General features: G+C 37.3%; 1 protein-coding gene across 2 annotated transcripts in view; it reads left to right on the top strand.

Annotated features, from left to right (window-relative positions):
* Positions 1-15,852, top strand: part of PRMT3 (protein arginine methyltransferase 3) — a 149,627-nt gene extending 133,775 nt beyond the window's left edge. For both annotated transcript variants that reach the window (XM_072619343.1, XM_072619344.1), the window contains one exon: positions 15,217-15,852. In XM_072619343.1, the coding sequence (XP_072475444.1) occupies positions 15,217-15,326 (110 nt within the window). In that variant the 3' untranslated portion in view covers positions 15,327-15,852. The remainder of the gene's footprint in view (positions 1-15,216) is intronic.
* The last annotated feature ends 10,466 nt before the right edge of the window (positions 15,853-26,318 follow it).

The following is a 26,318-nucleotide window of genomic DNA, read 5'->3' as shown; positions in this document are numbered from 1 at the left end:
CCTTCTCCAGCTCATTTTACAGATGGGGAAACTGAGGCAAGCAGGGTAAAGTGACTTGCCCAGGGTCACACAGCTAGGAAGTATCATTTGAACTCAGGAAGCTGAGTCTCCCTGACTGCAGGCCCTCAATTACTCTGCCGCCTGGCTGCCCCCATTTCCTAGGATTAGTATTATTCTTTTCACCCACTTTTAATTTGCTGTTTTTGGTATCTGGAAACTAAAGGTTGATAAAGAGTATACTGAAATATGCATAATACTTTATATAAAGACAGAGTCTTTAGACAAGTAAATGTGCTGGTAATTTTTAGTGAATATTCAATAAGATAGCGAGGGAAGAGAATGTGCTACAAGACACACTTTTAAATGTAAACTGCATTAGTAACATTTTCTCCATGATTTTTTCAGGTCTAGAAAATTTTAAAAAAAGAAAACACATAAAACCTTGATTTGTAATCTTTGCCAGTTTCTCAGGTTAAAATTTAACAAATGGTTAATCATACATGAGCTGGCTTTAGCCCACCTCTGCTCGTGAATAAATTCTAAACCCTCCTGTAATGTGGCAAACACCACAGCTTGTTTTATGACAGGTTTGATGAGGCTGTAGTGCACCTTGCGTGGTCGTCTGACCCCATTCTTTTCCAAACAAGCAGACTCTCAGCCCATGTTCTCACAAGTCACAGCTGCTTAGATTAACTTGGATTTCTCTCCTAATTACTAATGTACTTTGCAGGTGTATAAATTCTGGGTCTTTTCTAGGGTACCAATGTGGAATCATTTTTTCCTTATTTGCTCTGGTAAATTTTTCAAATCAAAGATAAATTTAGCAAGAAATAAATTACTTACCTTTAAAAAAAAGGTATTCATTGGTAGGTGAATAGCAGGTTACAGTTTTTTCTGAACTGGGTAATTTGGAGATGAACATGAAATTAAACATTGTTCTTTTAGAATATCAAAGACTTGGATCATTTCTTTGTAAACAAATAGCTATTTTTATTGTTAGAATTTGACTGTTCTATGATTTGCAGAGCATTTGCAGAGCAGCCTTAGTTCCACAGCTTCAGATAGTGACGGTGGGCACGTTACAGCAGGGGGAGGGGCTGCATTATGTTGTAGCTGAGTGATTGGGCTCTGCAGGATATGAGCCTCCAGTCTGGGAATAGAAAGATGGCTGCCCTCTCGTAACAAATATGTCTTCTATACATTTGATGTCAGTTGTTTTTTTTAACTTCTGCTCAGGGAACATGAATTACCATAATATCATGAAAAACAAAGAAATTTTGACAAAAAGAACAAGATACAACTTTTTGTTTGTAGCAGGGCAAAGTAGACAAGTAAAAAAGGAAACTGAGAGAAAGGGTCTATGGGAATAGAGGTTCTAAAGTGACGTGTCACCATTATTCAGGAAGGTATACTTTGCATGTGTCTATGTGGGACAGAAATTATAGTTTGTTTTATAAATAGAAAATGAAACATGTCTTAAAGCCTCCCTTGTGTGTGGCGATTCCTCTGAATTTCACAGTGCTCAGCATGCAGAAGGCACTTAATAAATGTGTCTTCAGTAGTAAGTAAGGGGACGTTTTTTTCTTTGTTTCGTTTGATCATAAAATGACCTCTCATGGACTCATCCAGCCACCCCTATGACCGGATTTGTTATTGCACATAGAAAGCTTAAAAGTGTAACTTCATCTTCAAGGGGTTTTTGTCTGTCATTGAGCTATATTACTAAATTAAAGATAGACCTGAAACTAAAGCAGTTGATAATGATTTTGGTAAAGAGCTTCTGTGGTTAGAATTTTTATATCTTTACCTTTAAAGGAAAATAATGTTTAATGGAAACAGAAATTAAATGGTTTTTAAGTCATTCCAAAAATATGTACCTATCTTCTATTTATTATTTCCTACAGAACCTTTTTGTGTTAAAACTTAACAAACATCAGATATGTGGATTATGGTTAGTTTATCAACCATCCAGATGCTTGACAACCAGAACCTCTAAAAATAGCCCTTAAAAAACCCTTTTGATTTTGGCTTTAACCATCTTTACAGAAATTGACTTTTTTTACATGTGGGCAGACAAACTCCATTAGCAGTAAAACAGCACACGGTGCTCGTTTCCTCATTTTGTGATTGCCTGGAAGTGGACATAAAACCTTGATGGTGTTATTTTGTGTTTCCAAAAAGGTTGAGCACAGCAAAACTGAAATGGAATGAATACAACTAAATTCCCCTAAATTCTATGGTTCTTTTTTCTTTCTGGTAATTGGGTTGAGGGTTAGAATCTTGAAAATGTACATTTCTTCTCCAGGATAACTATGTTGTTATCTTAGTATTTTCTTTTTAAACAAAATGCTTCATAATTCAGATTTTTTGTCTTGAGTAGACATTTAATAGGAATTTATTAAATAGGGAGTTAATAAACATTTATTGAATTACATTTAGGTTGTTAATTTGAAAGTAATGTTTTCCTAAGATTTCCTCCTGTTCGTGACAAAATGGATGCTTGCATCCTAATTGTTCTTAGCTCAGGTGATCTGGTAACTAGCACTCTTTTCTGGGGGGTATCTTATTCCTGTAAACTTTTTGAAAATAGTATAATGGGGTTTTAAGAAGCCAATACTTGTCCTGACTTCACTTACGTTTTTCCTACTCTGTTTCCATACTCATGGTTGATTCACATGGTAGAGCCAGTACATGGTGAGCCAGCAGAAAACACTGAAGCATCACAGCCTGAGGGAAATGTTACCTCATTTTGCGGAAAATTTTAAAATTAAATTGGTACCATCTTTCTGTGGTAGTAGGACAGGGATAGGATAAATAATCGTAATTCCCTCTGTTGTTCTTGACCAGCCTCTGGTTATAGTGCTAATGAGCAGGGAAATTGCCAAAAGGCAGACAGTGGGAGAGAGAAGGGAGACAAAGGGCCTGAATGATCACAAAGTAGGTAATTATTGCTTTGCATCCTGTTCCTTTTTCACATGCAGTGTTAAATGGCTTCTGTGGTAAAAATGAATGCTGCTTTTCTCTTCCAAAAGATCTTCTATATTAGGCTCTAATAACCTTCTGTTTTCGATCCTGTAACCCACTCAGATCCTGACTGAATGTGACTAGATCCAAATAAATAAAATCAGTTAATGTCTCTGTTGAAACATATATGCTTCTTTAGGCTGTATTTCTCTTCCTGTTCAGTATAGGTTGTGACAAAAACTGTCCAATATCATAATTGCCACTCAAAATTGATACTAGCGGGCAGGGGGGATCGTAAATATTGGAACACTGAACTTTCTAGTAAAGAATCTAATCCGTTTTGGCAATTCACAATGCAATTTACTGCTGTAGTAAATGTTTAAAGTTACTTTTTTTTTTCTTCTATTCTCAAGATCCTCTTTCTATCTTCTGAATTCAGTGAGGAATCTTAATCTGTTAGCTGATAAGCCACATTGACTTTGTGGTACTCATCTAAATCTGTCAGCATTTGTGACATGCTTTATGTGTGATCTCTGGTTATTATTGACCTCTCAGTAGAAATGTTTAGAGCTTTCATTTGCATTGTCAGAGTAAGATCATTTCATTCATTTTCTCAAATCTAAGGCATTCTAATCTTTAAGTACATTGTGATGCAGGAATCTGACCCATTTCTCTTTTGGATCTACCAGTATTGTAAATCCTATTAAACTCTAAATCAGAATATGTTCCTTAATTCTAATTGGTCATTCATGAGAAGTTTGGTTTCAACAAGGTGGATATATTTTTACCTAATACCTAAAGATGTTTTCTGTATACATACATATACACATACATATATAACTAGACATATATGTAATAATAAAATACATTTTTACCTAGTATGCTTTAAAAAAAGAAACTTTAAAACCAAAATAAAATAAACAACCTAAAAAAGCATAGCTGCTGTACTTTGAAGTTGAATAGCAGACTGCACGAGACTTAATAACAAATTATGGAGGTTTTTAGAGCAGAGTAAAGCATCACCTTGTTAGCTGTGTTGTCCATCTAGAACGCGCTGAAAGCTCACAGTTAGCAGTCTTTGAAACAGTCAAAATAAAAAAGTTCACGTACTAGAGCTCACATTTTAGCTGTTCATTCAGAATGTCTTACGTTTTTACTTATTTTACTTATAATTCTAATGTTTAAAAAATTATCAAACATTTCCCTCCCTCTCCCCAACTTGAAAGAAAAAAGAAAAAAAGTATAAATCAGCGTTGTCAACCAAATCAAATTCCCGTATTGGCCATGTCCAAAAATGAGTGTCTCATGCTACATGTTAATCTATCATCTCGCTATCAGGAACTAGTTAGAATTCTTTATCGTCAGTCCTCTGGAATCATCCTTGTTATTATGGTGATCAAAGCTATTAAGTTTTTCAAAATTGTTCAACTCAAATGTGGACATTATACATAAATTCTTCTCCCGGTTCTTTTCCTTTCTATGCATCATTTCCTAGACGATAATAGTATTCATATCATTCAGCTTCTAGAATTTCTTTATTTTCCAGTTGTTGAGCAATCCTTAGTTTGTGTGTACACACACACACACACACACACACGCACACACACGCACACACACGCACGCACGCACCCCTTACCCCTGCCATAAATATTTTTTGCACATAGGTGAAGGTAGAATAGTTTGTCTTGGCAAGAAGAAGGGCCACCTCTTCAAGTGTGGACGGGGTGAAGGGGGAAGTAGGAAACAGTGGGGAAACCTCTGAGTGATACTTGAGAAGTCAGGAGGGGGGAAGAGGAAGAGCAGGGAGAATAGGTTCTAGTTTGGGGATTTTTTTATGGTGAACTATGAGGCAGATGCTCAGCTGAGAGGATGAGAGAGGGAGGCCTGAGGAGGGATCCTGGGGTCACTCTTGTGGTGAGGAGGAAGCTAAGCAGGAATTTGGGCCAGCAGTGTCTGTGATCCTCCCCTCATAGGATATCTGCTGGTTGAGGACTTTCTAGGTTTTTCAGCCACTTTGTGGTGACATTTTTATGAGTTAAACTTCTTTAAGAAATGATGATAGAGTCAATGTTTTTACTTTTACTTATTTCTCATTTTTTTTTACTTTAGTTCTTGTCTTAGCAGATTGAATTAGAGGTGCAGTAATTACATGCTGTGTCTTCTTTAATCTTTATCCATTCATCTAATTAGGTATTGATTTTAACTTTTACCTAACTAGTCAATGATTTGATCTGACTGCAGCCACGTACCTGATTCTGAACTGATTCCCACATCTCTAACTAGTTATTGTCCTGTCTGCTTAGCTGTTCTCTATTTCATGTTCAATGCATACATTACTTTCTACCTCCCTTCTTGAGGGGAAAAAAGGCATCTCTGATCATAGACTTGAACCTTCTGAATTATCGTACAGTCCTTTGTCCTCTCACATAATTCCTGCCTTTCTCTCCCTGTGCCTACCTTTGCATTAAAGTAATAGAATGTCCTGTAAACACTGAGTTTTGGGGAAGATCTTAATTAGTCAATCTGCAGAGAATGTCTCTCCTTTTTATCTTCTGCAGTGGTTATTTGTGCATAAGCTACAGTCATGAATACTACGTAAAAGAATCCATTGTATGTTTTTGCTTTTGGGATAAGAAGAAAATCAAACCCACAGTCTCCTGTGCTTCCCTTTCTGAAGAAGACTTGGAGCCCTCTTTACCAAAACTGTCAGTGTTGATGGGATTCAGTTCCTTCTTCCTTGATATTAATCAGCTCATATGCTGATATTTCAATTCAGCCAACATTTCTTAAGCCCCCTACTGTTTGCAAGACACTGTGCTAGTCCCTCTTGCCAAGAACTTTAGACCTTAGAAGATGAAAAAAAGATAAACAAAAAGATAATTTGATGAGGGGAGAGAGGAGACATTAACAAGAAGGGGTAACGGAAGGAGGAGATGTCACCTGAACTGAGCCTTAAAGGAGGCAAAGAATTCCAGCCAGTACAGAGGCACAAGAGTGAGATGTGTCTGGTCATCCATTTTGTCTGCAGGGATGATATGTGTAGGGGGATGATGTACAAAGAGTCTGAAAAGGTGTAGGAGAGCCAGATTATGGGAGACTTTCTGTCTAGATTAAGAAGTTTGTGTTTTCAACATGACTAATATGGAAGTATTTTTTGCATGATTTCATATGTATAACCTAACCTTAAGGTCTTAGAGAGGGGGGAAGATTGAGAGGGAGGAAAAATTTAGAACCTGAATTTTTTTTAAAGTTTCAAAAATTTTTATATATAATTAGGAGAAAATAAAATGTTTTTGTTAAAAAAAATAAAAGAAATTTGTGTTTATCCTTTATCTTCAACTGCAGTATTTTAATAGGAGACCAGTGTGTTTTGGGAATATTACTTTGGCAGTCATATAGACCAGAAGCGTCAGAGACACAGCCCTCAATACTCCCAAGTGCTGCCTGAACTAAATTAAAATGTAATTCCATTCTGATTTTAATATATTGATGTTCCAGTAAAAAAGAAATATATAAACATGTATGGTTTTTAAAATCAATATGTGGCCCCTGGGAATCCTTCAGTACTGTTTAGTGGCCCCTTTTCTATTTGAGTTTGACACCAGAGGTGTAGACAGTCTATTAGAGAGGACAGAGATTAGATCAGAAACAGGAAAACCATTTAGGAGACTACTACCATCATACAGGTAAAGTCTGATGAGGGCCTTAACTAGGGTAGCAGCCGTGTGAGTGGAGAAAAGGGGACAGTGATGAGAAAAATAAAATTGACAATCCTTGGTAACTAATTGTATTAGGGAAGGTGAGGAAAATCAAGGGTGAGTCTGAGTTTATGAATTCAAATAAGTAGGGAGGGATGGTGGTTCCCTTGATAGGAATAAAAACATTTTGAGGACACAGAAGTTTGAGGGGAATAATGAGTTTCATTTGGGGAATTTTGATTTTGAAAATGCACATAGGACATTGATGTGGAGAAGCTTCCTGGCATTTGGCAATGTGGGTATGAAGTTTAGCAGTACTTCACTTTAAGACAAACTAGAACATATCCAAAGGATAGGAATGTTGGGAAGATTGACAACCATGCTGTAACAGGTTCGATTGAAGGATATGGCAGAATTTATCTTGGAGAAAAGATTTAGGCAGCAGATAATATCTGACCGTAAGCACTCAAAGGGTTATTATTATTTGTTGAGATATAGGTTGGACCCAATCAGTGGTATCATTAATTTGGCAAACCACAAATGCACAATATTTTTATTTTGTTCAATATTTCCCAGTTAAACTTTAATCTAGTTCTAGCAAGAGGGGCTGGTGTTTGATATCTCTGGACTTAAGTGACCTTTCTAATCTTGAGATCAAAACAAAGTTAAATTGTTCCCAGGAAACCTTGTTTTGATGATGCGGGGTCATCTATATGAATATCAGTTGTAAGACCTACAGAAGTTTCAGTGTTACCTGGTTAGACAGAATGGCTGGGGTTTTACTATAGCCAAAAGATCACAGGACCTTTAGGTAGTCCTACACTTCAATAATACTTGCATTTGTTTCTCAAAATACCTTTAGAAAGTTTCTTTGGGAATGACCTTCAGAACTATTTGTGAATGTGTTGTGCCTCTCAACCACTTGGTAAGGTCCATGACATCAAAAACTGTGTGTTGCCCAAATCTAATCTTTGTATCTATCACTGTTCAATGTGGAACAGGTTCTCAACACATGCCTGTTTAATTGAATTCTTTTCATCATCCACAGTGCTGGCAAACATTTGTCTTATTTTGTTTTTGGAATGTAGACAAAATGAGTTCAAAACAACATTTGATAAAATTAAGATGGCAGATCAAGTAATAAATACCCTTTTAGGTCCAAAATCAGGTATTTTTTTTTGTACAGTTTGTATTTTTTTTGTATCGTTTTCTTTGGTAACTCATAAACTAATCCTAGAAACAGTTCTTGAGGGCGGAGTTTTCATTTTGATGAATGTATCACCTCCCAAAGTAACAGCTTTGAAAGGGATCATGCATATTTAGAAGTAAAGGAGGTAATATATTTTGAAATAGTCCCATTATTTACAGTCAGACTTGGTATGACAATGTTTACATATCACTATTGATACACTAATGCTACTGTTATAATCTGGCTGAAAACGCATTAATGATTTCTGCTTCCCCATGCTAAAGGAAGTCAAACTTCTACATAATGCAAAATCATGTTCTCTAATCTTTATTGAATATACTGTTTGTATCTTCTCTAGGAATGGTATTCTTTGCTTTTAAAGGGACAAATTAAAATGCTATAATAAATGTATAGATTCAATTTTTTTTTTCTAATTGAACTGCAAAACTGGGTTCTGTTGTGCTTGAAGCAGTCAGCCTGTGATAAGGGCAAGTGATTCAGCCTCTGCAGCCCACAGAACAGCAGAACTGCTTAAAAAACATCAGTCATTTTATATCTCCATGACACTGATTAATTACTCTGATCTACTTTGATGTTATAGCCATTGCCTTTGCACCTTTAGACAGTCTGCAGGGGTTGGAAGGTGTGTTTGCCAGCCGTAAATTGTATATATTTTAGGTGACTTCCTGATATTTGTTTCTTTGAAATGAATACATAAATGCCTTCACTGCTTAAATCATCCTTTGGTGCACTTTTAAGATAGAACTTTTGTTATTGTGTTATTTCACTTTTAAAACCAATTAATACAATACCATGTTTTAGATCATGTGATTAAAGTTAGACATGACCTAGGAGATGATTTAGTCCAACCTCTACTTCATCGTAAAGAGGAGAAAACAGAGACTGAAAGATTAGATTTGTCCATAGTCATGGAGCTTATAGGTAACATATCATGTTGCTACTTAAAAAACAAAACCCCAGAAAGACCCACTGAGGGTAAAGTAGACTCCAACTTCAACTTTATCTCTGGATACATTGTAAAATCAATGAATCTGGGAAAGTTGTTTGGAGTTAATTCAGACCAGTAGTGGAGCATGTTACAGTTGATTTAGTTTAAAGTAGACAAAATAAACAACCATCATAACAACATGGGGTTGCCACAGAACTATGGGTAAAGAATTCTCTTCCTAAATAACTAGGAGGAGTACAAAAGATTCTGATACCATGGTAGTCTTAAATAGAGAGTTTGATAGAATGCTATGTGAAAGGCAAAGTATTCCAGGTTCAGCAGTCAGCCTGTGTTGGAATAAAAGGTTTATGAAAGCCTGTATTTTAAAAATTTCCTAGCGCATGTACTGTGTCATAATGAGATGTGTTACCTAGGATGAGAGAGAAAAATCTAATAAACCACTTAAGGAATAGCAATTCACAGTTGCTAATTTCAATGTTGATGTCATATCAGTAACTTAAAACTAGATAATAAGCATTTATCAAGCACCTACTATGTGCCAAGCACGGTGCTAAGCACATTACAAATATTATATCATTTGATCCTCACAACTGTGAAATAGGTGATGCTGTTATCCCCAATTTACAGATGAAGAAACTGAGGGAGACAGAAGTTAAGTTGCCCAGGTTCATGCAGCTAGTTCAGTACCTGGGACCAGATTTGAACTCAGGTTTTCCTGACTTCCAAACAGGTAGGTGGCACAGTGGATAGAGAGCCCTTTTGCCTCAGTTTCCTCATCTGTAAAATGAACTGGACAAGGAAATGTAAACCACTCCAGTATCTTTGTCAAGAAAATCCCAAATGGGATCATGAAGAGTCAAACGCAACCGAAAAACAAGTGAACAACAGCTTCCCGACTCCAAGTCCCTAGTTGCTCATAATAATGGTTATTTATATATATATATATATTTGTACAGAAGCAAGCAAGATTACTTCTCCTCATAAACTAAGTGTTATAAGTTTGATTAACAGAAAATGTCTAATTTGAATCTTGATCTCCGTGTGACCTTGGACAAGTCACTTAAATGATGCATTAGTAATCGATTGACACTTGAAGTACCTCAGAGATCATCTTGTTCATTCAACCTTTCATTTTAGAGCCCTGGAAACTGGGACTCAGAAAAGTCATAGGGATTTGTCATCCAGTGATGCAGAGGAGTAACTGAACCTCAAGTGCAAGTCTCATGGTTGCTGCTCCCCTGCTCTTTCTAGTGTATCCACACTTCCCTCTGGATACCATTTACCTTTAACTCTTTAAAGCAGGGCCTCTTCACTTTTTTTGTGTCGTGGACTGCTTTGATAGACTGGACAAGCCTGTGGACCCCTTCTCAGAATAATGTTTTTGTTTTTTTAAAGACTGGGGCTTCTCCCACCCAGGGTAGAAGTTCAGGGGTGATCTCAATTGATCTGATTCCACTGTTAATCAGCACAGAAACTTTGACCTGGTCCAGCTTCTGCCTCTCTAGGCAGCCTCATGACTCCCTACTCAATGGGGTCTCACCACATCAGTGTCAACTTAGTGAAGGTACCAAATCAGCTTAGAGTTTTGCCACTCAGAACTCCCAAACTTCACAGATTCACCAGTCTCTCCCTCTTCAGTAGCTGGGATTATAGGCATGGGCTATCATGCCCAGCAGGATGATGTTTTTAAAACACATAACACTAATAGGATTACAAAGGAAACTATGAGATCTGTTAGACCCCACCAGGTTCATTATAATAAGGGTGGAATAGTTGATCTCTAAGGTCCTTTCCAGCTCTAAACTATGTGATCATTTGAATCTTTTTGGGGGGGAAGAGGAAGGTGAGTGGGAAGTAGTTGGAGTTAAGTGACTTGCCCGGAGTCACATAGCTAGCAAATTTCTGAGGCCAGATTTGAACTCCTGACTCCAGGGCCAGTGTTCTATCCACTATGCCACTTAGCTGCCCCTGATTCTAAGTTTAAGCAGTGTGGTAGATGGCATAAGAAACCATCACATAATATAATAATAGACATTTTCAAAAATCATTATGAACTTGAATGTCATCAGAAATCCAAAACTTGGTAACCCTGTTGCTTTGAGCGTTGTGTCCCTCTCATATTAAGGAGCCAAACAAAAGGTAATTGGGATAGAATGTCATTGCTTTACTTTTTTAATACATAATTTATTAATTTTTTAGTTCTCAACATTCACTTCCACAGGAATTTGAATTCAAAATTTTCTCCCCATCTCTCCCCACCCCCTCCCCAGGACAGCATGCACCCCATCCACCCCTTCTTCTAGTCTGTCCTCCTTTCTCTTACCCACTCTTCTACCATCCCCCTTCCCTCTGTTTTCCTGTAGGGCAAAATAGATTTCTACATTCATTTGCCTGTATAATTTAATTTCCAGCTGCATCCTGAAACAGATTTTAATATTCATTATTAAAGCTTTGAGTTTCATTATTCTCTCCTTCCCTCCCCACCCACCCTCATTGAGATAACAAGCCATTCAATGTAAGTCATACATGTGTAACAATGCAAAGCACTTCCATAATAGTTACATTGTAAAAGACTAACCACATTTCCCTCTGTCCTATCCTGCCCTCCTTTTATTCCATTCTCTCCCTTGACCTGACCTCCAACAATAGTGTTTACTTCTGATTATCCCTTTCCCCAATTTTCTCTCCCTTCTATTATCTTCCTTCTCCTATCCCCTTCCCCTTTGCCTTCCTGAAAGGTAAAATAGATTTCCATATCCAGTTGAGTGTGTGTTATTCCCTCCTTAAATGAAATCCCTAGAACAAGGCTCGCTTTTTCCTTTCATCTCCTCCCTCTTCCCCTCCATTGTAAAAGCTCTTTCTTCCCTCTTTTATGTGAAATGATTTGCTGTATTCTACCTCTCCCTTTCTCTTACTCCTAGTACATTCCATTCAACAGTAAATTTTATTTTTTTAGGTACTCTCCCCTCATATCCAGCTCACCCTGTGTCCTCTATGTATATACGTATGTATGTATGTTTTATACACACACATACACCCATGTACATATACAAACCCACACATATATAATATACACATACATATCCTACACACCTACATATATATGCACACATACATACATACATACATACATACGTATACATATATATATATTCCCTGTAACTACCCTAATACTGAAAAAAGTCTCATGAGTTACAAATAACATCTTTCCATATAGGAATGTAAACAGTTCAACTTTAATGAGTTCCTTAAGGCTTTTCTTTCCTATTTATCTTTTCATGTTTCTCTTGATTCTTGTATTTCAGAGTCAGATTTTCTATTCAGCTCTGGTCTTTTCAACAAGAATGATTGGAAGTCCTCTGTTTTGTTGAAATTCCATTTTTCCTCCTAAAGTATTATACTTAGTTTTGTTGGATTGGTGATTCTTGGTTTTAATGCTATCTTCTTTGACCTCTGGAATATCATATTCCAAGCCCCTTAGTCCCTTAGTGTAGAAGCTGCTAAACCCTGTGTTATCTGATTGTATTTCCACAATACTTGAATTGTTTCTTTTTGGCTGCTTATAATATTTTCTCCCTGACCTGGGAACTCTGGTATTTGGCTATAACATTCCTAGGAGTTTTCCTTTTGGGATCTCTTTCAGGAGGTGATTGGTGAATTTTTTCCATTTCTGTTTTACTCTTAGGTTCTAGAATATTAGGGTAGTTTTCCTTGATAATTTCTTGGAAGATGATGTCTAGGCTCTTTTTTTTTTATCATGGTTTTCAGATAGATCAATAATTTTTAAATTAATTTCTTGGTTTCTCATAAAGTCATTAGCTTCCATCTGCTCCATTCTAATTTTTAAAGAATTATTTTCTTCAGTGAGCTTTTGAACCTCCTTTTCCATTTGACTGATTCTGCTTTTTAAAGCATTCTTCTCATTGGCTTTTTGGACCTCTTTTGCCATTTAGATTACTCTATTTTTAAAGGTGTTATTTTCTTGAACATTTTTTTGGGGTCTCCTTTAGCAAGCTGTTGCCTTGCTTTTCATGATTTTCTTGCATCTCATTTCTCTTCCCAATTTTTCCTCCACCTCTCTTACTTGATTTTCAAAATCCTTTTTGAGCTCTTCCATGGCCTGAGAGCACTACATATTTTCTTTGGAGGTTTTGGATGTAGAAGCCTTGATTTTATGTCTTCTTCTGATGGTATGCTTTGTTCTTCCTCATTCGAAAGGATGGAAGAAAATACCTTTTCACCAAGAAAGTACCCTTCTATAATCCTATTTTTTTCCCTTTTTTGGACATTTTCCCAGCCAGTTACTTGACTTTTGAGTCCTTTGTCAAGTGGAGGGTATACTCTAGGGACCTGTAAGTTCTCAGTTCCTCCAAGGTGGCACAATCAAGAGAGAGGAGTTTACTCCTCTCCTGTCCTGCACTCTGGTCTGGGAGCAATCACAAGCGCTCTTCTGCCCAGGATCTGCAAGTAGGATTCTCTATCCAGAGCCTCTACCAGTTCCACTATACTAGTGCTCCTCTTCACCCCAGGACTGCCACTTAGAACTGAGACCCAGATTGGCTGCTCTATTCCCCCAGCGTCTTTAGGCCAAGGTCTCCAAAAGTAAATGCTGCTGCCCTGAGGCTGGGGCCGGACCGAGTTGCCTTCTCATCCAGTTGAAAGAGCTTTTTTACTGACCTTTGAAGCTGTCTTTGGCTTTATGGGTTGAGAAATATGGTAACCGCAGCTGCTAACTGTGATTCCACACCCTGAAGCCTGCTCCAGTCCTGTCCCTGCCATGTGGCTCAGGCTGGACTGCGCTCTGCTTCAAACCCAGGGCGATAGACCCTTCCTGTTAGACTTCCAGGCTGTCTTGGGTTGGAAATCTCTTTCACTCTTTCATTTTATGACTTCTGCTGCTCTAGAATTTGTTTGGAGTCATCTTTTACAGGTATTTTATGGGCTATAGGGGCAGAGCTAAAGCAGGTCTGTCTTTCCACCCCACCATCTTGCCTCCCCCTCCCTCCCCATTGCTTTATTTTTTAAAAAAACTTTGAGGAATATATCAGAATTAAAATCAGAAAATCAAGCTATAGTTAATGAAAAAGTATAACTACTTTTTCTTAGTTGTAAATATAATGTTAGATTTCTTCCAGAGTCTTCTTTCCATTCATATCGACCCTCTCTACTCCAAGATATTATATTAAAATACGTGAATCTAGAAAGTATTAGTTTTGTGGAAGACAGATTGTATGTTACTATACTTCTCAGCCATTTCTCTTCAAGGTCTCCACATGCTCCCATTTTGAGGATTTTGAGGACAGGGACTGTCTTACTTTGTATTTATATCCACAATTATTGGGACAATGCCTGATAAAATAGTAAACAACAAATACTTTTTCTACCTATGACTTTTTCGTAATGATTTCACCTGTTACCTAACTCTGAAGATTAAGTATTGCTGTTTGAAACTACCACATTGAAAAATTTAGTAATTAGGTTTATAAAGTTGAGGAAATTAATGTTTTTAACATTATGACTCTAATATTATGCCACATTTTTTTCATAAATGTTTTTGAAGCATTTTATTAGGTGTCCTGTTGTGTTAGCACAGATTGTTAAGCCTGAGGATATATCTGAGAAAGTGTAAAATGCCCTTTGGTTTTGTCTCATGCTCTTGCTTTTAACCAAGAAATATTGATCTGTTATTTTTTCTTCCTTATTAAAAAATACTTCCTGCCATATCATAGAAAAAATTCTGAAATGAACATGCAATGTGATTATTTATTTTTTCAGAATGTCTTGAATTTTATTAGAATCCTTTCCACCTCTGGTATAATTAGAAATGTGTTTCTATATCATGCATGTATTTTAAAATCTATAATCTTATTAAAACAAATCCAGTTCATCTTTCCAGCTATGAATTATATTGACATCATATGGCTATTTTATTTAAAGCAATGTGTTGGTCTTAAGGGATGTATTTTCCTTTATAAAGCTTTCTTTTGGATTCTGCTTACATAGAAAGAGAGAATGAAATTTTTAAAAGTAATGACTTTTCTTTATCACATCTATTGCTTGTGCCACTACTAAAACTTTACTGCATACTGGAAATTATTAACACCCTGTATATTTCTGTCTTATAAACATATATAGCACATCTTTCTTTTTGAATTGCTACCATAAGAATTAGTGCCTGATTTCTCCCAAGAAGCTAGAGCTGGGGACCTTGACCCTATACAACCACTGTACATTGCTATGCCATCAAAGTGTTAGTTTGAATGATTACTTTTTTTGAGTGACTTAATGCCAATAATTCATGAAGTATATCACATTTAAAGTATATTATGAGTAGGACATTAATCATCTTCCATAAAATTTCTTTAATACTCAAACTTCCTTTTTTTTTTTTTTAGGTGAGACCTTAAAAGGAAAGATAACCATTCAAAAGAACAGGAAAGATCCACGTTCTCTCATCGTTACTCTTAAATTGAATAACTTAAGTCAGACCTATAGCCTTCAGTGAAGGTGATTCTGTGTAGACAAAACTAAGTGGAGACATACTGGGTGAAGAAACATGCAGTACGGGGGAGCTGTTCCTTCATGTGGTTGATGGGTTCTTCACTAATGAGTCTCTTGAATAAGAGAAAGTAGTGAGAGATGTTTCACACAAGCACCAACTGAATAATTTCTAAAATGGGATCAGTATAATCATGTTCTCTAAATCTGACAAGAAACCATCAAGCCAGATATATTTCCTGTGCTGTGAAAATAATGAAAATTAAAATTGACTTCAATTTGGAATAAATGTAGTTGAGAAAAACATCAGTTTTCATCATATCAAGTACAATTTAAAACAATTTAGGAGAAATATTTTAGTTGCCCAACTTAGCTGATTCTGTTATGGATGGTCTTCGTATTGTGAGTGCTCTGCTTGGATGTCCTTTCACCATCACCTAGTATGTGTAAAGTCAGAAGCTATGCCTAGAAGTTCATATGTTATCATTTACTACCCTTTAATGACTGTTTCAAATTAAATTATGTACTGGTAACCATTGTAAAGTTTGGTGAAGTATGCAACAGTTAGTGGTAATATTATGCAATGTTTCACTGTCTAGAATTGTGCTATTTGCAATTATTGCCTCAGGTTAGTGGTAAGCATTCAACACAATATATATAACATTATGGCCAATATTTTTAAAATGGGTCCTATGAAGTAGCCCCTTTAACAGAACAAATTTTGAAGTCATGTGCCTTGCCTTGCACATCAAAAGATGGGTTTTTTACCTCAGAATTAAATATGCATGAAGTATTATTATAACATGGCTCTACCAAAAAAATCCCTTTGTTTCAGATAAAATTTGGGAACCGCAGCTCCAACTATCTACAACTCCTATCTACTGTGTGCTATCCTAACAATATAAATAGAAATCAGTATGTTTATGAGATAAAGAGAAATTACATTCTCTCCATTAGACTTAGGAAAAAATTCTTCATAGTTTTTAATCCAAGAGCAATTGAGAATCAAAGTTTCCCCTCATTGATCACTACTACCAAATGTTACAAATTTTAATGTCAGAAGAGAAGATCTATCCCTTCAAATGGTAAGGTTAAGATAATAATCACCAGATCCTCATACCTACATTCCTTCAATTTCATTGGTTCTAAACTTAACCAGTTTTCTCATATCAGAATTCCTAAATCATTTAGTTTCCAGGATACAGCAGTAAGTTTTGGTGTAAGAATTGAAAACAAATGATGATGAGGAGAAGGAGGAGGATTACAACTACCTGAAATACTTAAGAATTTCTTTTCATTTGCCTCACTGGGCTGAACAGAATGGACTGATAGAGTCCAACAGTATCCAAGCAAGAAAATACTGTGCATGGCAAAGAACTCAGCAAACATCATCAAAATTCATTTTTAGGATATAAGGGCCAAATTAGTTCAAAACTGTGACATCTGTTCCTCCCAAAGAAGAATACTTCTTTATTGAATTAATAGCTAAGGAATGTTGCACCCTGCCCAAAGAGTGTTGAAAACGACTTGCTACTTTGTAAAAGGATACACTCAAGAAATACAAATTTGTCACTACTCAAAAACACAATCTCAAAATGGTTATAGTTCAGAATGGACAATTTTACCAAGCCATGTGTGATAATAGGTGAAACTATTTAAAGAAGGATTTCCCCTTTTAAAACTCAGCTTTATTTGCATAGCTTATTGACTTGATAAACCAATCAGATTTCCTTCTATTGAGATAGAAGCCATAATTATTAGACAACAAATCTTTTCATACTTGTCAAAAATGACCATCCCAGGAAAGAAATTCATGTATTTTTCCCTAACCAAGCCACAACTAGAGTAGGGTTACCTGCACTTGAAAGCTCTCGTCAGGGAGCTAAGAATGACTTACAAGCTAGTTGAACCATATTCTCCTCCTTGCCAGTCCTGCAGACTTTCCTCTCCAGATCAAAGCTCCCCACAGCAGCCACAGAATTGTCCCAGATTCCTTGCATGAGCCCTAGATCACCAACCCTAAGGGTCTAATTACTATCATGCCCCTGCCCCAAAACTGCTATTTTCCCACTATGCCTACAGTTCACCACTTTTTCCTCATTCCTGTCTGTCTTTATTTAGAGCTTGTGGAACCTGGTTTTGTTAGTCCTTCCTCAGGAGTGTTAGCAGTACTCTCTTGAAGGGGAGTTACCCCTTAGGCTCTCCTATGAAGTGAATTTGCTTTGGGTGCTTGAATGGCTAGTTACTATCTCTGTCCTCTAAGCCTGTGTTGTCAAACTCAAATAGAAATGGTAGCCACCAAACTGTACCGAAGGATCCTTGCAGGCCACAGATTGACTTAGAAAACCATATGTTTATATATTTCTTTTTTTATTAAGCATCAACACATTAAAAAGAGGAACTGCATTTTAATCTGGTTCTGGTTACACTCAAGAGTGTTGTGCGCTATGGGTTTGACGCTTCTCAAAAGCTCTTTAGCCACGTTAGTCTTAAATGCCAGGTCTTGGAATAAAATGTCTTTCCTCTGTGATAAATAAACACAAACATACTTCGACAAATAGTGTCCTTTTCATTCAATGATATATATGGATTTGTAGTTTTAAATGCCTTTTTTTTTCTTGAGTATTTTTGTGTCCAGTTTCTACAGGGAAAAAGAACACAGTTTTTTTATTTATTTCATTTTCTAAAATTTGTGACAGTTGTAAGTTTTTTATTTTCTTTTTTTTCTCTAAGCCTATGGGTTATCAGAGTAGGGAATTCCTTTACCAATGCAGATCAGCGACGTTCTTGTATGACCTTAGAGAGGTCCCAGAGGGCAATGAAAGATTTAGTGTCCGGGGTCACACAGCTTGTAATTGTCAGGGGCAAGAAGTGAATCCAGATCTTTATCACTCCAAGGCCAGCCTCCTATCCATTATGCCATACTACTTCTCTGTAATTTTAATGCCACAAATAAGTTCTGAGAATATAAGCAAGGTGTAAGACAAGTTTTTAAATAGAAATAGTAGAGAACTATGTGCATATATGTACATACATGTACATGGGCCTAGCTCACATACAAATAGGTTATGGTCTCTAGTCCATTGCTTTTCACACTATCAGTCAAGCTCTCTGGCTTCCTCATCTAAGGAATGAAAGGGTTGAACTAGGTGATCTCTTCTAACTACAAGATAATTTTATAGTTAGTACTGGCTTAAAACTTTTTATAATTAATATCCTTTAATCTTTATGCACCCATTCTCTCGATGTCCTTTATCCCCAGTCCAATAAACTCTTCAACAATTTGTTTTGCTTGATTATTTGTATTTGTAATATGGGTCTTGTTTTTCTTTTAAATTGGGGGGGAGGGAGAGAAAATGTTATTGAATATGAAATTAACTGGGGGGAAAAAACAGCAAGCACAGTGTAAAAGCCCGTGCTGGGCATTAGAGAATACTACACTAATGCAGAGGGTGATTTGGGAACTTCCATTTTCTTACAGAATCAGAATCCGCACAAAAGAAGTAGGAAACAAACTCTGAAAGACACTTAAATATTATTGCTTCATCTCCTTTAAAGCTCAGGTGGACTCTAAAAGGCCACCAAGCAGCCACACCCAGCTACTCAGTGCTGCATCTGCTTTGTGGGTTTTGCTTGTGCTTTCATTTTGTAAATTTCATAAGAGTGGATGCATCCGAAAATGGTGCGTCAAGGAGAAAGTAGGTATTAGCCTCAAATGTCTCATGGCAGGACATGTTGCCATGCTTTCAGCATGCCATCCCTGGGACTCTAGCCCTGATACTATAGGACAAGTGTACATGTTAGAATCTTGAAAAGAACACTTTGACTTTGATGGCCTGGCAGTTGTTAGTATAGCTTAAGCTATACACAGAGCTTTTAGGGGCTTAGAATTTAACTGCTTAATTAAAGCTACCTGAGGATCTATCTTCAGGGTGGGAAACCTGCAGTCTTGAGGACCTAGAAGACCACATGTAGCCTCAAGGCAGCAGGTTCTCCACCCTTGATCTAACTGCATGCTCTTTAATACTTTTTTAATGAGTTCATTGAAGATACCTAATATAAACATGCAGTTTGTAGATAACACAGAGGTGAGCAGGATAGCCAACATGTCCATTGATGATGAGGATCCAAAAAGACCTTTATAGGCTAAAACAATGGGCCAAATTTAAAACAAACTTATAAAGATATACCTAAAAATCCTGTATTTAGATTTAGAAAATGTGTGTCACATATACAAGATGGGAAGATACGTCTTAAGTTCATTTGAAAAAGATATCTGGGGCTTTAGTGGACTGCAAGATCAATTTGAGTCAGCAATGTGATGATACAGGAGCCAAGAAAAACCAAATTATGCCAGGCTGCATTAAATAGTGCAAGACAGTGTCTGGAACACTAAAGGTGGCAATTCCACATTACTCTGATTGGGCTACATCTAGAGTGTAAAGTATTAGATGGCAAGATAGCAAAGAGATACAAGACCATACTGTACAAGAGTTGGCTGAAAGAACTCCAGATATTCACTGGAAAAGAAAAGATTTGGAGGGTGGAAAAATACCTAACAGTTGTCTTCAAGTAAATGAATAGCTATCATACAGAAGGGGATTAGAAATGCTTTGCCAGTAGCCAGAGGGAAAAACTAGGAGCAGTGAGTAAAATTGCAGAGAGGTGTATGGAGGACATAAAGGTACCAACTTCCTAACAAGTCTTTAGAAAGGTGATCTGGACTACCTTGAGAAGTGTTTGGTTTCCTCACACTGGAAATCTTATGACCCCTTATTAGGGATATTATAAAGAGGGGTCTTGTTCAGAAAGTTGAACCAGGTAGCCACTAGCCCAGGGAACTGAGTTAGCCTCCCAGACTTCTGTCTTCCACCTACCATTTCCCACTAGGACACATTTATGATGTTTTAGAAAGAAGTAAAAGTCATAGTTCCTATGATTGTTCATCCCCTTTCTTCCCTCCAGGAACTGAAAGAGGAAGAGCCATCTAGTTATTAAGAGACCATTGCTTAGAAAAGAGTTATAGTCAAAGTTTCACAGGAGCTTCAGAAAAGGAGTAATTAAGGTTTCAGGGCCTCTCTCAGATATGGCCCTGTAGGCTTAATGGTTCAGGGAGAAGTACCAGAGGGTGGAAGAACTTACTGAGCCTGCTTCTAGTACCAGGCCAAATGAAGCTTGATTGCTGTTCTCCAAGACATCTGGCCATAGATTAAAGAATTTTATTATGTGAAAAAAGAAAGCTGAGACCTGGAATCTCATTTACATGGTGTTTATGCTGTGACCTTGGGAGAACCATTTCATTCCAAATATTTCACTGGTGTTTTCCTAGGACCATAGAATGTCACTTGGTATTTCCAGTATTTCCAATAAGGTATGTGGTGGGTGGAGGTATCCAAGGTGGGATTAACAGTTAGGCAACAGTGGTACATTAGTGGTAAGAGCATTGAGAGGTCCTGGTTTCGATTCCTGGTTCTGCAACTTACTAAATCTGCATGACCTTGAGCAAGTTTGAGAGAGCAGTCCTAGGTGAGCAGGGAAGGAAGAAGGAAAATTTTAACAAATTGAAGAGAAGGTAAATAGGAAAGGGAGGCACTGGATGTAAATAGCTTTTTGTAATAGTTTGGCATTGAAATGAAAGAGAGTAGTGGGACAGTAGCTAGATGAGATAGAAGATTCAAGAGAATATTGTATTACAAGGGAGATAGGTCTTTCCTGGTGTCCCTCTACAGGTTTGTAGGCTTACAGGAAGGAGCCATTAAAGAAAATTGTTTAACTCATTCTGTATGGGGCCTTATGTGCAGGATCTCTATTCTGGTATTTATAAAAGTTTTACCTTGGCTGAATGGAAAGCAAGAGCTTCTTTTAGTCACCTAGAGTTACCCTTTGTGACCTTGGCCACAAGCTTTCCAGGGAAAGATCAGGTGACTTTAGTATCAGCCCTCTTAGCCACACTTTCATCTATTTTAATGCTCTTTGGGGGTTCAATACCTTGCATGGCATCATAGATTTAGAACTGGAAGGGACCTTAGAAGCCAGCCCTTCATTTCATAGATAAGGAAGCAGACTAAGGTATCTGAGACAGGGTGAGAATTCAAGTTTTCCAGACACTAATTTTAGGTCCAGTATGCTATCCATTGTGCCACCTAGCTTCCTGACTTTCTTTTTTCCCTTCTATAATGTCTTCCCTCACTTTTTTGAATTTTTCTCTGAGCCATACTTTAGTACTGTGGTGAGTAAGATACAACACAGGCAAATAACCCCACAACTTGGTAAATTCCAATGAGTCCCTATCACCTCCAGGATCAAAAAATATCAGATCCTTTGCTTGATGTTCAGAGCCTTTTATAACCTACCGCATCCCCTATACATTTCCAGTCTTCTTATACCTTACACCTTCCCATGTACTCTTCAATCCAGTGACACTGGCATCTTTGCCTGTTCCTTAAGCAAAACACTCCATCTCTTGACTCTAGGCATTTCTCCGTCTCTTATGCCTGCAAGGTTCTCCTTCCTCAACTCCATCTTCTGACTTCCCTGGCTTGAAGTTCCAACGAAAATTCTACCATCTACAAGCAGCTTTTCCTGGTTCCTCTCAACTCTAATGTCTTCTCTCCATGATTATTTCCTGTGTATGCTGTGTATAACTCCTTTGTACATAGTTTACATGTTATCTCCCCCATTAGATTGTGAGCTCTTACATGAGCAGCAAGATGGCAAATTAGATATTTTTCTCCAGTCCCCACAACCTCTCCAGCTCTCCAAAACAAATTATTCTTCAAAGATAAAGCAACTTCATTTGTTTCCATGATCTAGGATAGGAATGGGGAACCTGGCCATCTAGGTTGTCAAGTGCAGCCCTTTTACTGAATCCAAACTTCAGGCCTGCTATAAACTAAATCTTCAAAATTCAATAACATTTTGGGACAGTTAAGTGGCATAGTAGATGGAACACCAGTCTTGAAATCAGAAAAATCTGAGTATGATATGAATATGATCTCAGACACTTACTATCTGTGTGACCCTGGGCAAGTCACTTAATCCTGATTGCCTCCCTCTCTTCCCCTCCCCACCAAATCATTTTTTATATGATAGAACATAATTTCTATGTGATAAAACACAGGAAGCAATAATAGAAAGGGAAATGTCATTCCAAATGACTTTAAAATATCCAGGAATCAACTTGCCCAAACACACAAAAGACTTGTACAGATTCAGAGGTCTCCTTAAAGAAATAAAGAACAAGCTAAATCCCTGAAGGAACACTCAGTGCTCATGGCTAGGCTATGCCAATACAATAAAAAAATGACAGTCTTACCGAAATTATTTTCACTTTTCATTTTGTATCAATCAAATTACCAAGGAGATACTTTACAGAGCTTGATAAAATAGTAACAAAGTTCATTTGGAAAAACAAAAAATAGAGGATATCAATGGAAATGATGAAAAGAAGTAAAGATGAAGGGGGAAAGGCACTTCCACACCTCAACTATATTATATAGCATCAGTCATCAAAACAGAAAAACATCAAAAACAGAGATAGTTGATGGACCTGTGAGATTATACAGCCATTTTGGAAAGCAATTGGAAATTATGTAAATAAAATATCCATATCCTTTGAAGTAGAGACTCCATAACTAGGCTTATACCTCGAGAAAGTCATTGATTTTAAAAAAAAGACCCCATATATTCCAAAATATTTATAGTAGCACTTTTTGTGGTGTCTAAGAAGTGGAAACAAAGTAGATGTCCATAAATTTGGGAATGGCTAAAGAACTTGTGGCACATGAATGAAGTGGAATACTACTGTGATATAAGAAATTATGTGTAGGATGAACACAGAGAAGCATGAAAATACCCTATTGTACTGGTGCCGAGTGAAGTAAGCAGAACCAAGAAAGCAATATACACAGTAAGTGTAACAATGTAAATGGAAAGAACGACTTACCAAAAATGAAAAGTCAATGTAACAAAACAGTGAAGATCAGGTAGCGATCTGAGAAGATATTCCCGACGTACCCCTTCGTAGTGGCAGGAGATCCACAGGTGTTACACGCTGCACATGGTTTTGGACCTTCTCAGTATATGGATACTATGCTGACTATTTTCCCCTCTCAAAAATAAAATACTATTTGTCATCTGGGATGACTTTTGAGGAGGGGGTACATGTGGTACTATGGCTATATAAGAAACAGAAAATAGAAAAAACAAATAAAAATTTTTTTAAAGGTTAAGAACCACTTATGGGGAGGGCCTGTCCTTTGTCCTTATTTATATACCCAGTGTTTAGCACAGTGCTTGGCTTGGCTTGGCTTAATAAAAGTCTACTGAGTAACTGACTGGGTTCCAGTCCTGTCACTAACTATTTCTGTGGCCTTGAGAAAGCCACTTTGCCTTTCTAGCACTGTTTCCTCATAGGTAAAATGAGAGAGTTAGACTCAGTGATTTCAGATATTCCTTCCAATGACATGATAATTATGGAAATGCATAGATGAGATTAGCAGATTGGGTTGCAACCAGAATATTTTGGAGATAGTATCCATGTGGGGGAGGTTACAAATCAAGTGAAGTCACGTCAGTAGGGTGAATAAGAGGTCATTGTAAGCCATAGTTCTCAACAAAAGTTTACTATGCCAGGCTTTGGCACCTTCTTTTGTACTGAGGAAGTAGGGGCCTTGGAGAGAGTCAAAGTTCCTGGTTAGAAGCCCCAGTCATAATGAGGCCTTATTGACTTAGCACATCAGTTCTTAGAGTAACTTTCACATCTTGGTGTGTCTATTACCTGACCTACAAAGCTGGGCTAAAATCCTCCAGCAGAAATGATTCAACAAAGCCTTCTAAAAAATGTCATGGGGCGGGGGGGGGGGGGGAGGGGGGGGCGGGGCAAGGCAGGAAGAGGGAGATGTGACCTAAATTTTCTAGGAAGTTTTGGACAAACTTATGGAAGAAACAGTTTTCATATTATCTCCTTAATGCTCTAACCATTCTCAGGGGTGAACATTTCTCAAACTTAAAAGTATAACCGATTTGCTTTGGAGAAACTTTACTGTTGGACAGGAGGCCCTCTGGATCATTAACTAAGCTTAGAAAAGAGTTTCTGAACTGTAACTGGAACATACCAGACTATTAGCATTTAACTGTGGTTCTTTGCTGATTTTGTGGCAGTTTTTTCTATTTTATCAAGGAAGCTTTATTTTGATTTGTCATACTCCGATATAAGAGCTTACTTCAGTCCTCCATGGACTATGATTTTATCTGAATAGGTTCCTCCTCTGCCTGCACAGTTCATCCCTACAAATTCTTCAGTAGGTGATTTTATGAGTCACTGTGGTCAAAAACAATTCATCTCCTGTAGGCCAATTTTGCACCTGGTACTGCCTTCAGTGCTCATCTCAAGTGCCACCCATTATGTTAGACCTTTCCTGTTTATTCTTCCCTGAAATTTTGAAACTACTTTGGTATTTCCTTTGTATATATTTGAATTTGTGTATGTGTATTTTGTATTCTACTACCAACACCTCCACCCAGTAGAACATTAGCTTGTTGAGGAAAGGAATACTTCATTTTTGTCTTCATATCCATTGCCTAATATAGTCCCTTGAACATGATAGACATTGAATGCTTGCTGACTGAATTGGTGAATGAATGGCCTAATAATGCTTGTAAACTACATGGATGAATGAATGACCTGAAACTTACCAAATGAACTGATGGATGAATGGCTTACCCTCAGTTCCCTGGGTTCTTCTGATGAGGTTCTCCATCCTTAGCTACACTGGATAATGACAGACATAGTTGGCAAGCAGACTTAACACTTAAAGCCTTTCCAGCTTGGTAGAACTTGCCAGGGCTTATACTACACTGGCATCACTTGGGCCATCTCCAAGCTACAACAGGATATTGGAATGAGGCTGGGGAAAGAAACATTACCTTGCACTTAAATGGTTGCTTGGAAATTAATGTGATGTTTATGAGTAACAGACTATAGTCATTAAAAGATATACTCTGATCATGCTTGTGGACAGATCACATTTTTTGGTCACTAAATACACATTCTAATGACCTTAACTTAAAGCTTAAGACTTCGTCCATTTTCAGGAAGCTAGGAACCAGGATACATGGGCTCTTATCCTAGCTCTGCTCCCTACTGTCGGTCTGAGCTTGCATAGATCAGTTCTCTCTGGTCAGGTCTCACTTTCCTCATATATCAAATGAAAGACATGACTCATCATTCATAGTAGTTTATGTTCTATAAAGTCACTGTGAACACTAAATTAGTGAATATAAACCATTGCTCTTAGGGGAAATACAGGGTTAAGTTCCTGTGAGAATCTGGTCACAACATTTGCTTTAGCACTTTCAGAAGTGGCCTCACATTCAGATCAGTGAATTGTCTCTTCCTTTTTCTGGATATACCATACTGCTGATTCACTGACATTGAACTCACAGCCAACTATAGCTCATGCCTGAACAAAGCTTATTTAATACACTGTTTCTCCATAAAGCACACTACAGCCTTCTTTTGCACTTACGAACACTAGACTATACTTGGAGGCCATTCATTCTAAACAGTATAATCACCAACAAAAAGCTCAAAATGCAAGAAATGTGCCACTAAATACACCATGAAAAGGACACTCGTTTACAGTTACGAGAGTGAAACAGAAATGCAGAGCATGGGATTGTTTGACCTTAACTGGGACTATGCACATCAAGCAACTCCAATCTTCACTGCTCTGCGCATGTCCATAAATGACCATGAATGTAAAGTATTGATTTTGGAGTTACAGATAAATTTTAGTGAATACACAAATTTGTAAATGCAGAATCTGAGAATAGTGAGGATCTGTTGTAATTCTGCTTCAGGAGAAATTCAGGAGAAGGTACAGGAAAAAAACTAGAGCTGAATAGGAAAAAGAAAATCATATAGGTGCCTTGGAGGGACTTGCAGAAACAGAGTAGGTCAGAGGTTGAATTTAGGGAGAATAAATTTAGCAGAATT

Source organism: Notamacropus eugenii, chromosome 6 (assembly GCF_028372415.1).
Source record: "Notamacropus eugenii isolate mMacEug1 chromosome 6, mMacEug1.pri_v2, whole genome shotgun sequence".
NCBI lineage: Eukaryota > Metazoa > Chordata > Mammalia > Diprotodontia > Macropodidae > Notamacropus > Notamacropus eugenii.
The sequence above is the reverse complement of the archived record's forward strand: the minus strand, read 5'-3'. Positions and strand labels throughout refer to the sequence as shown.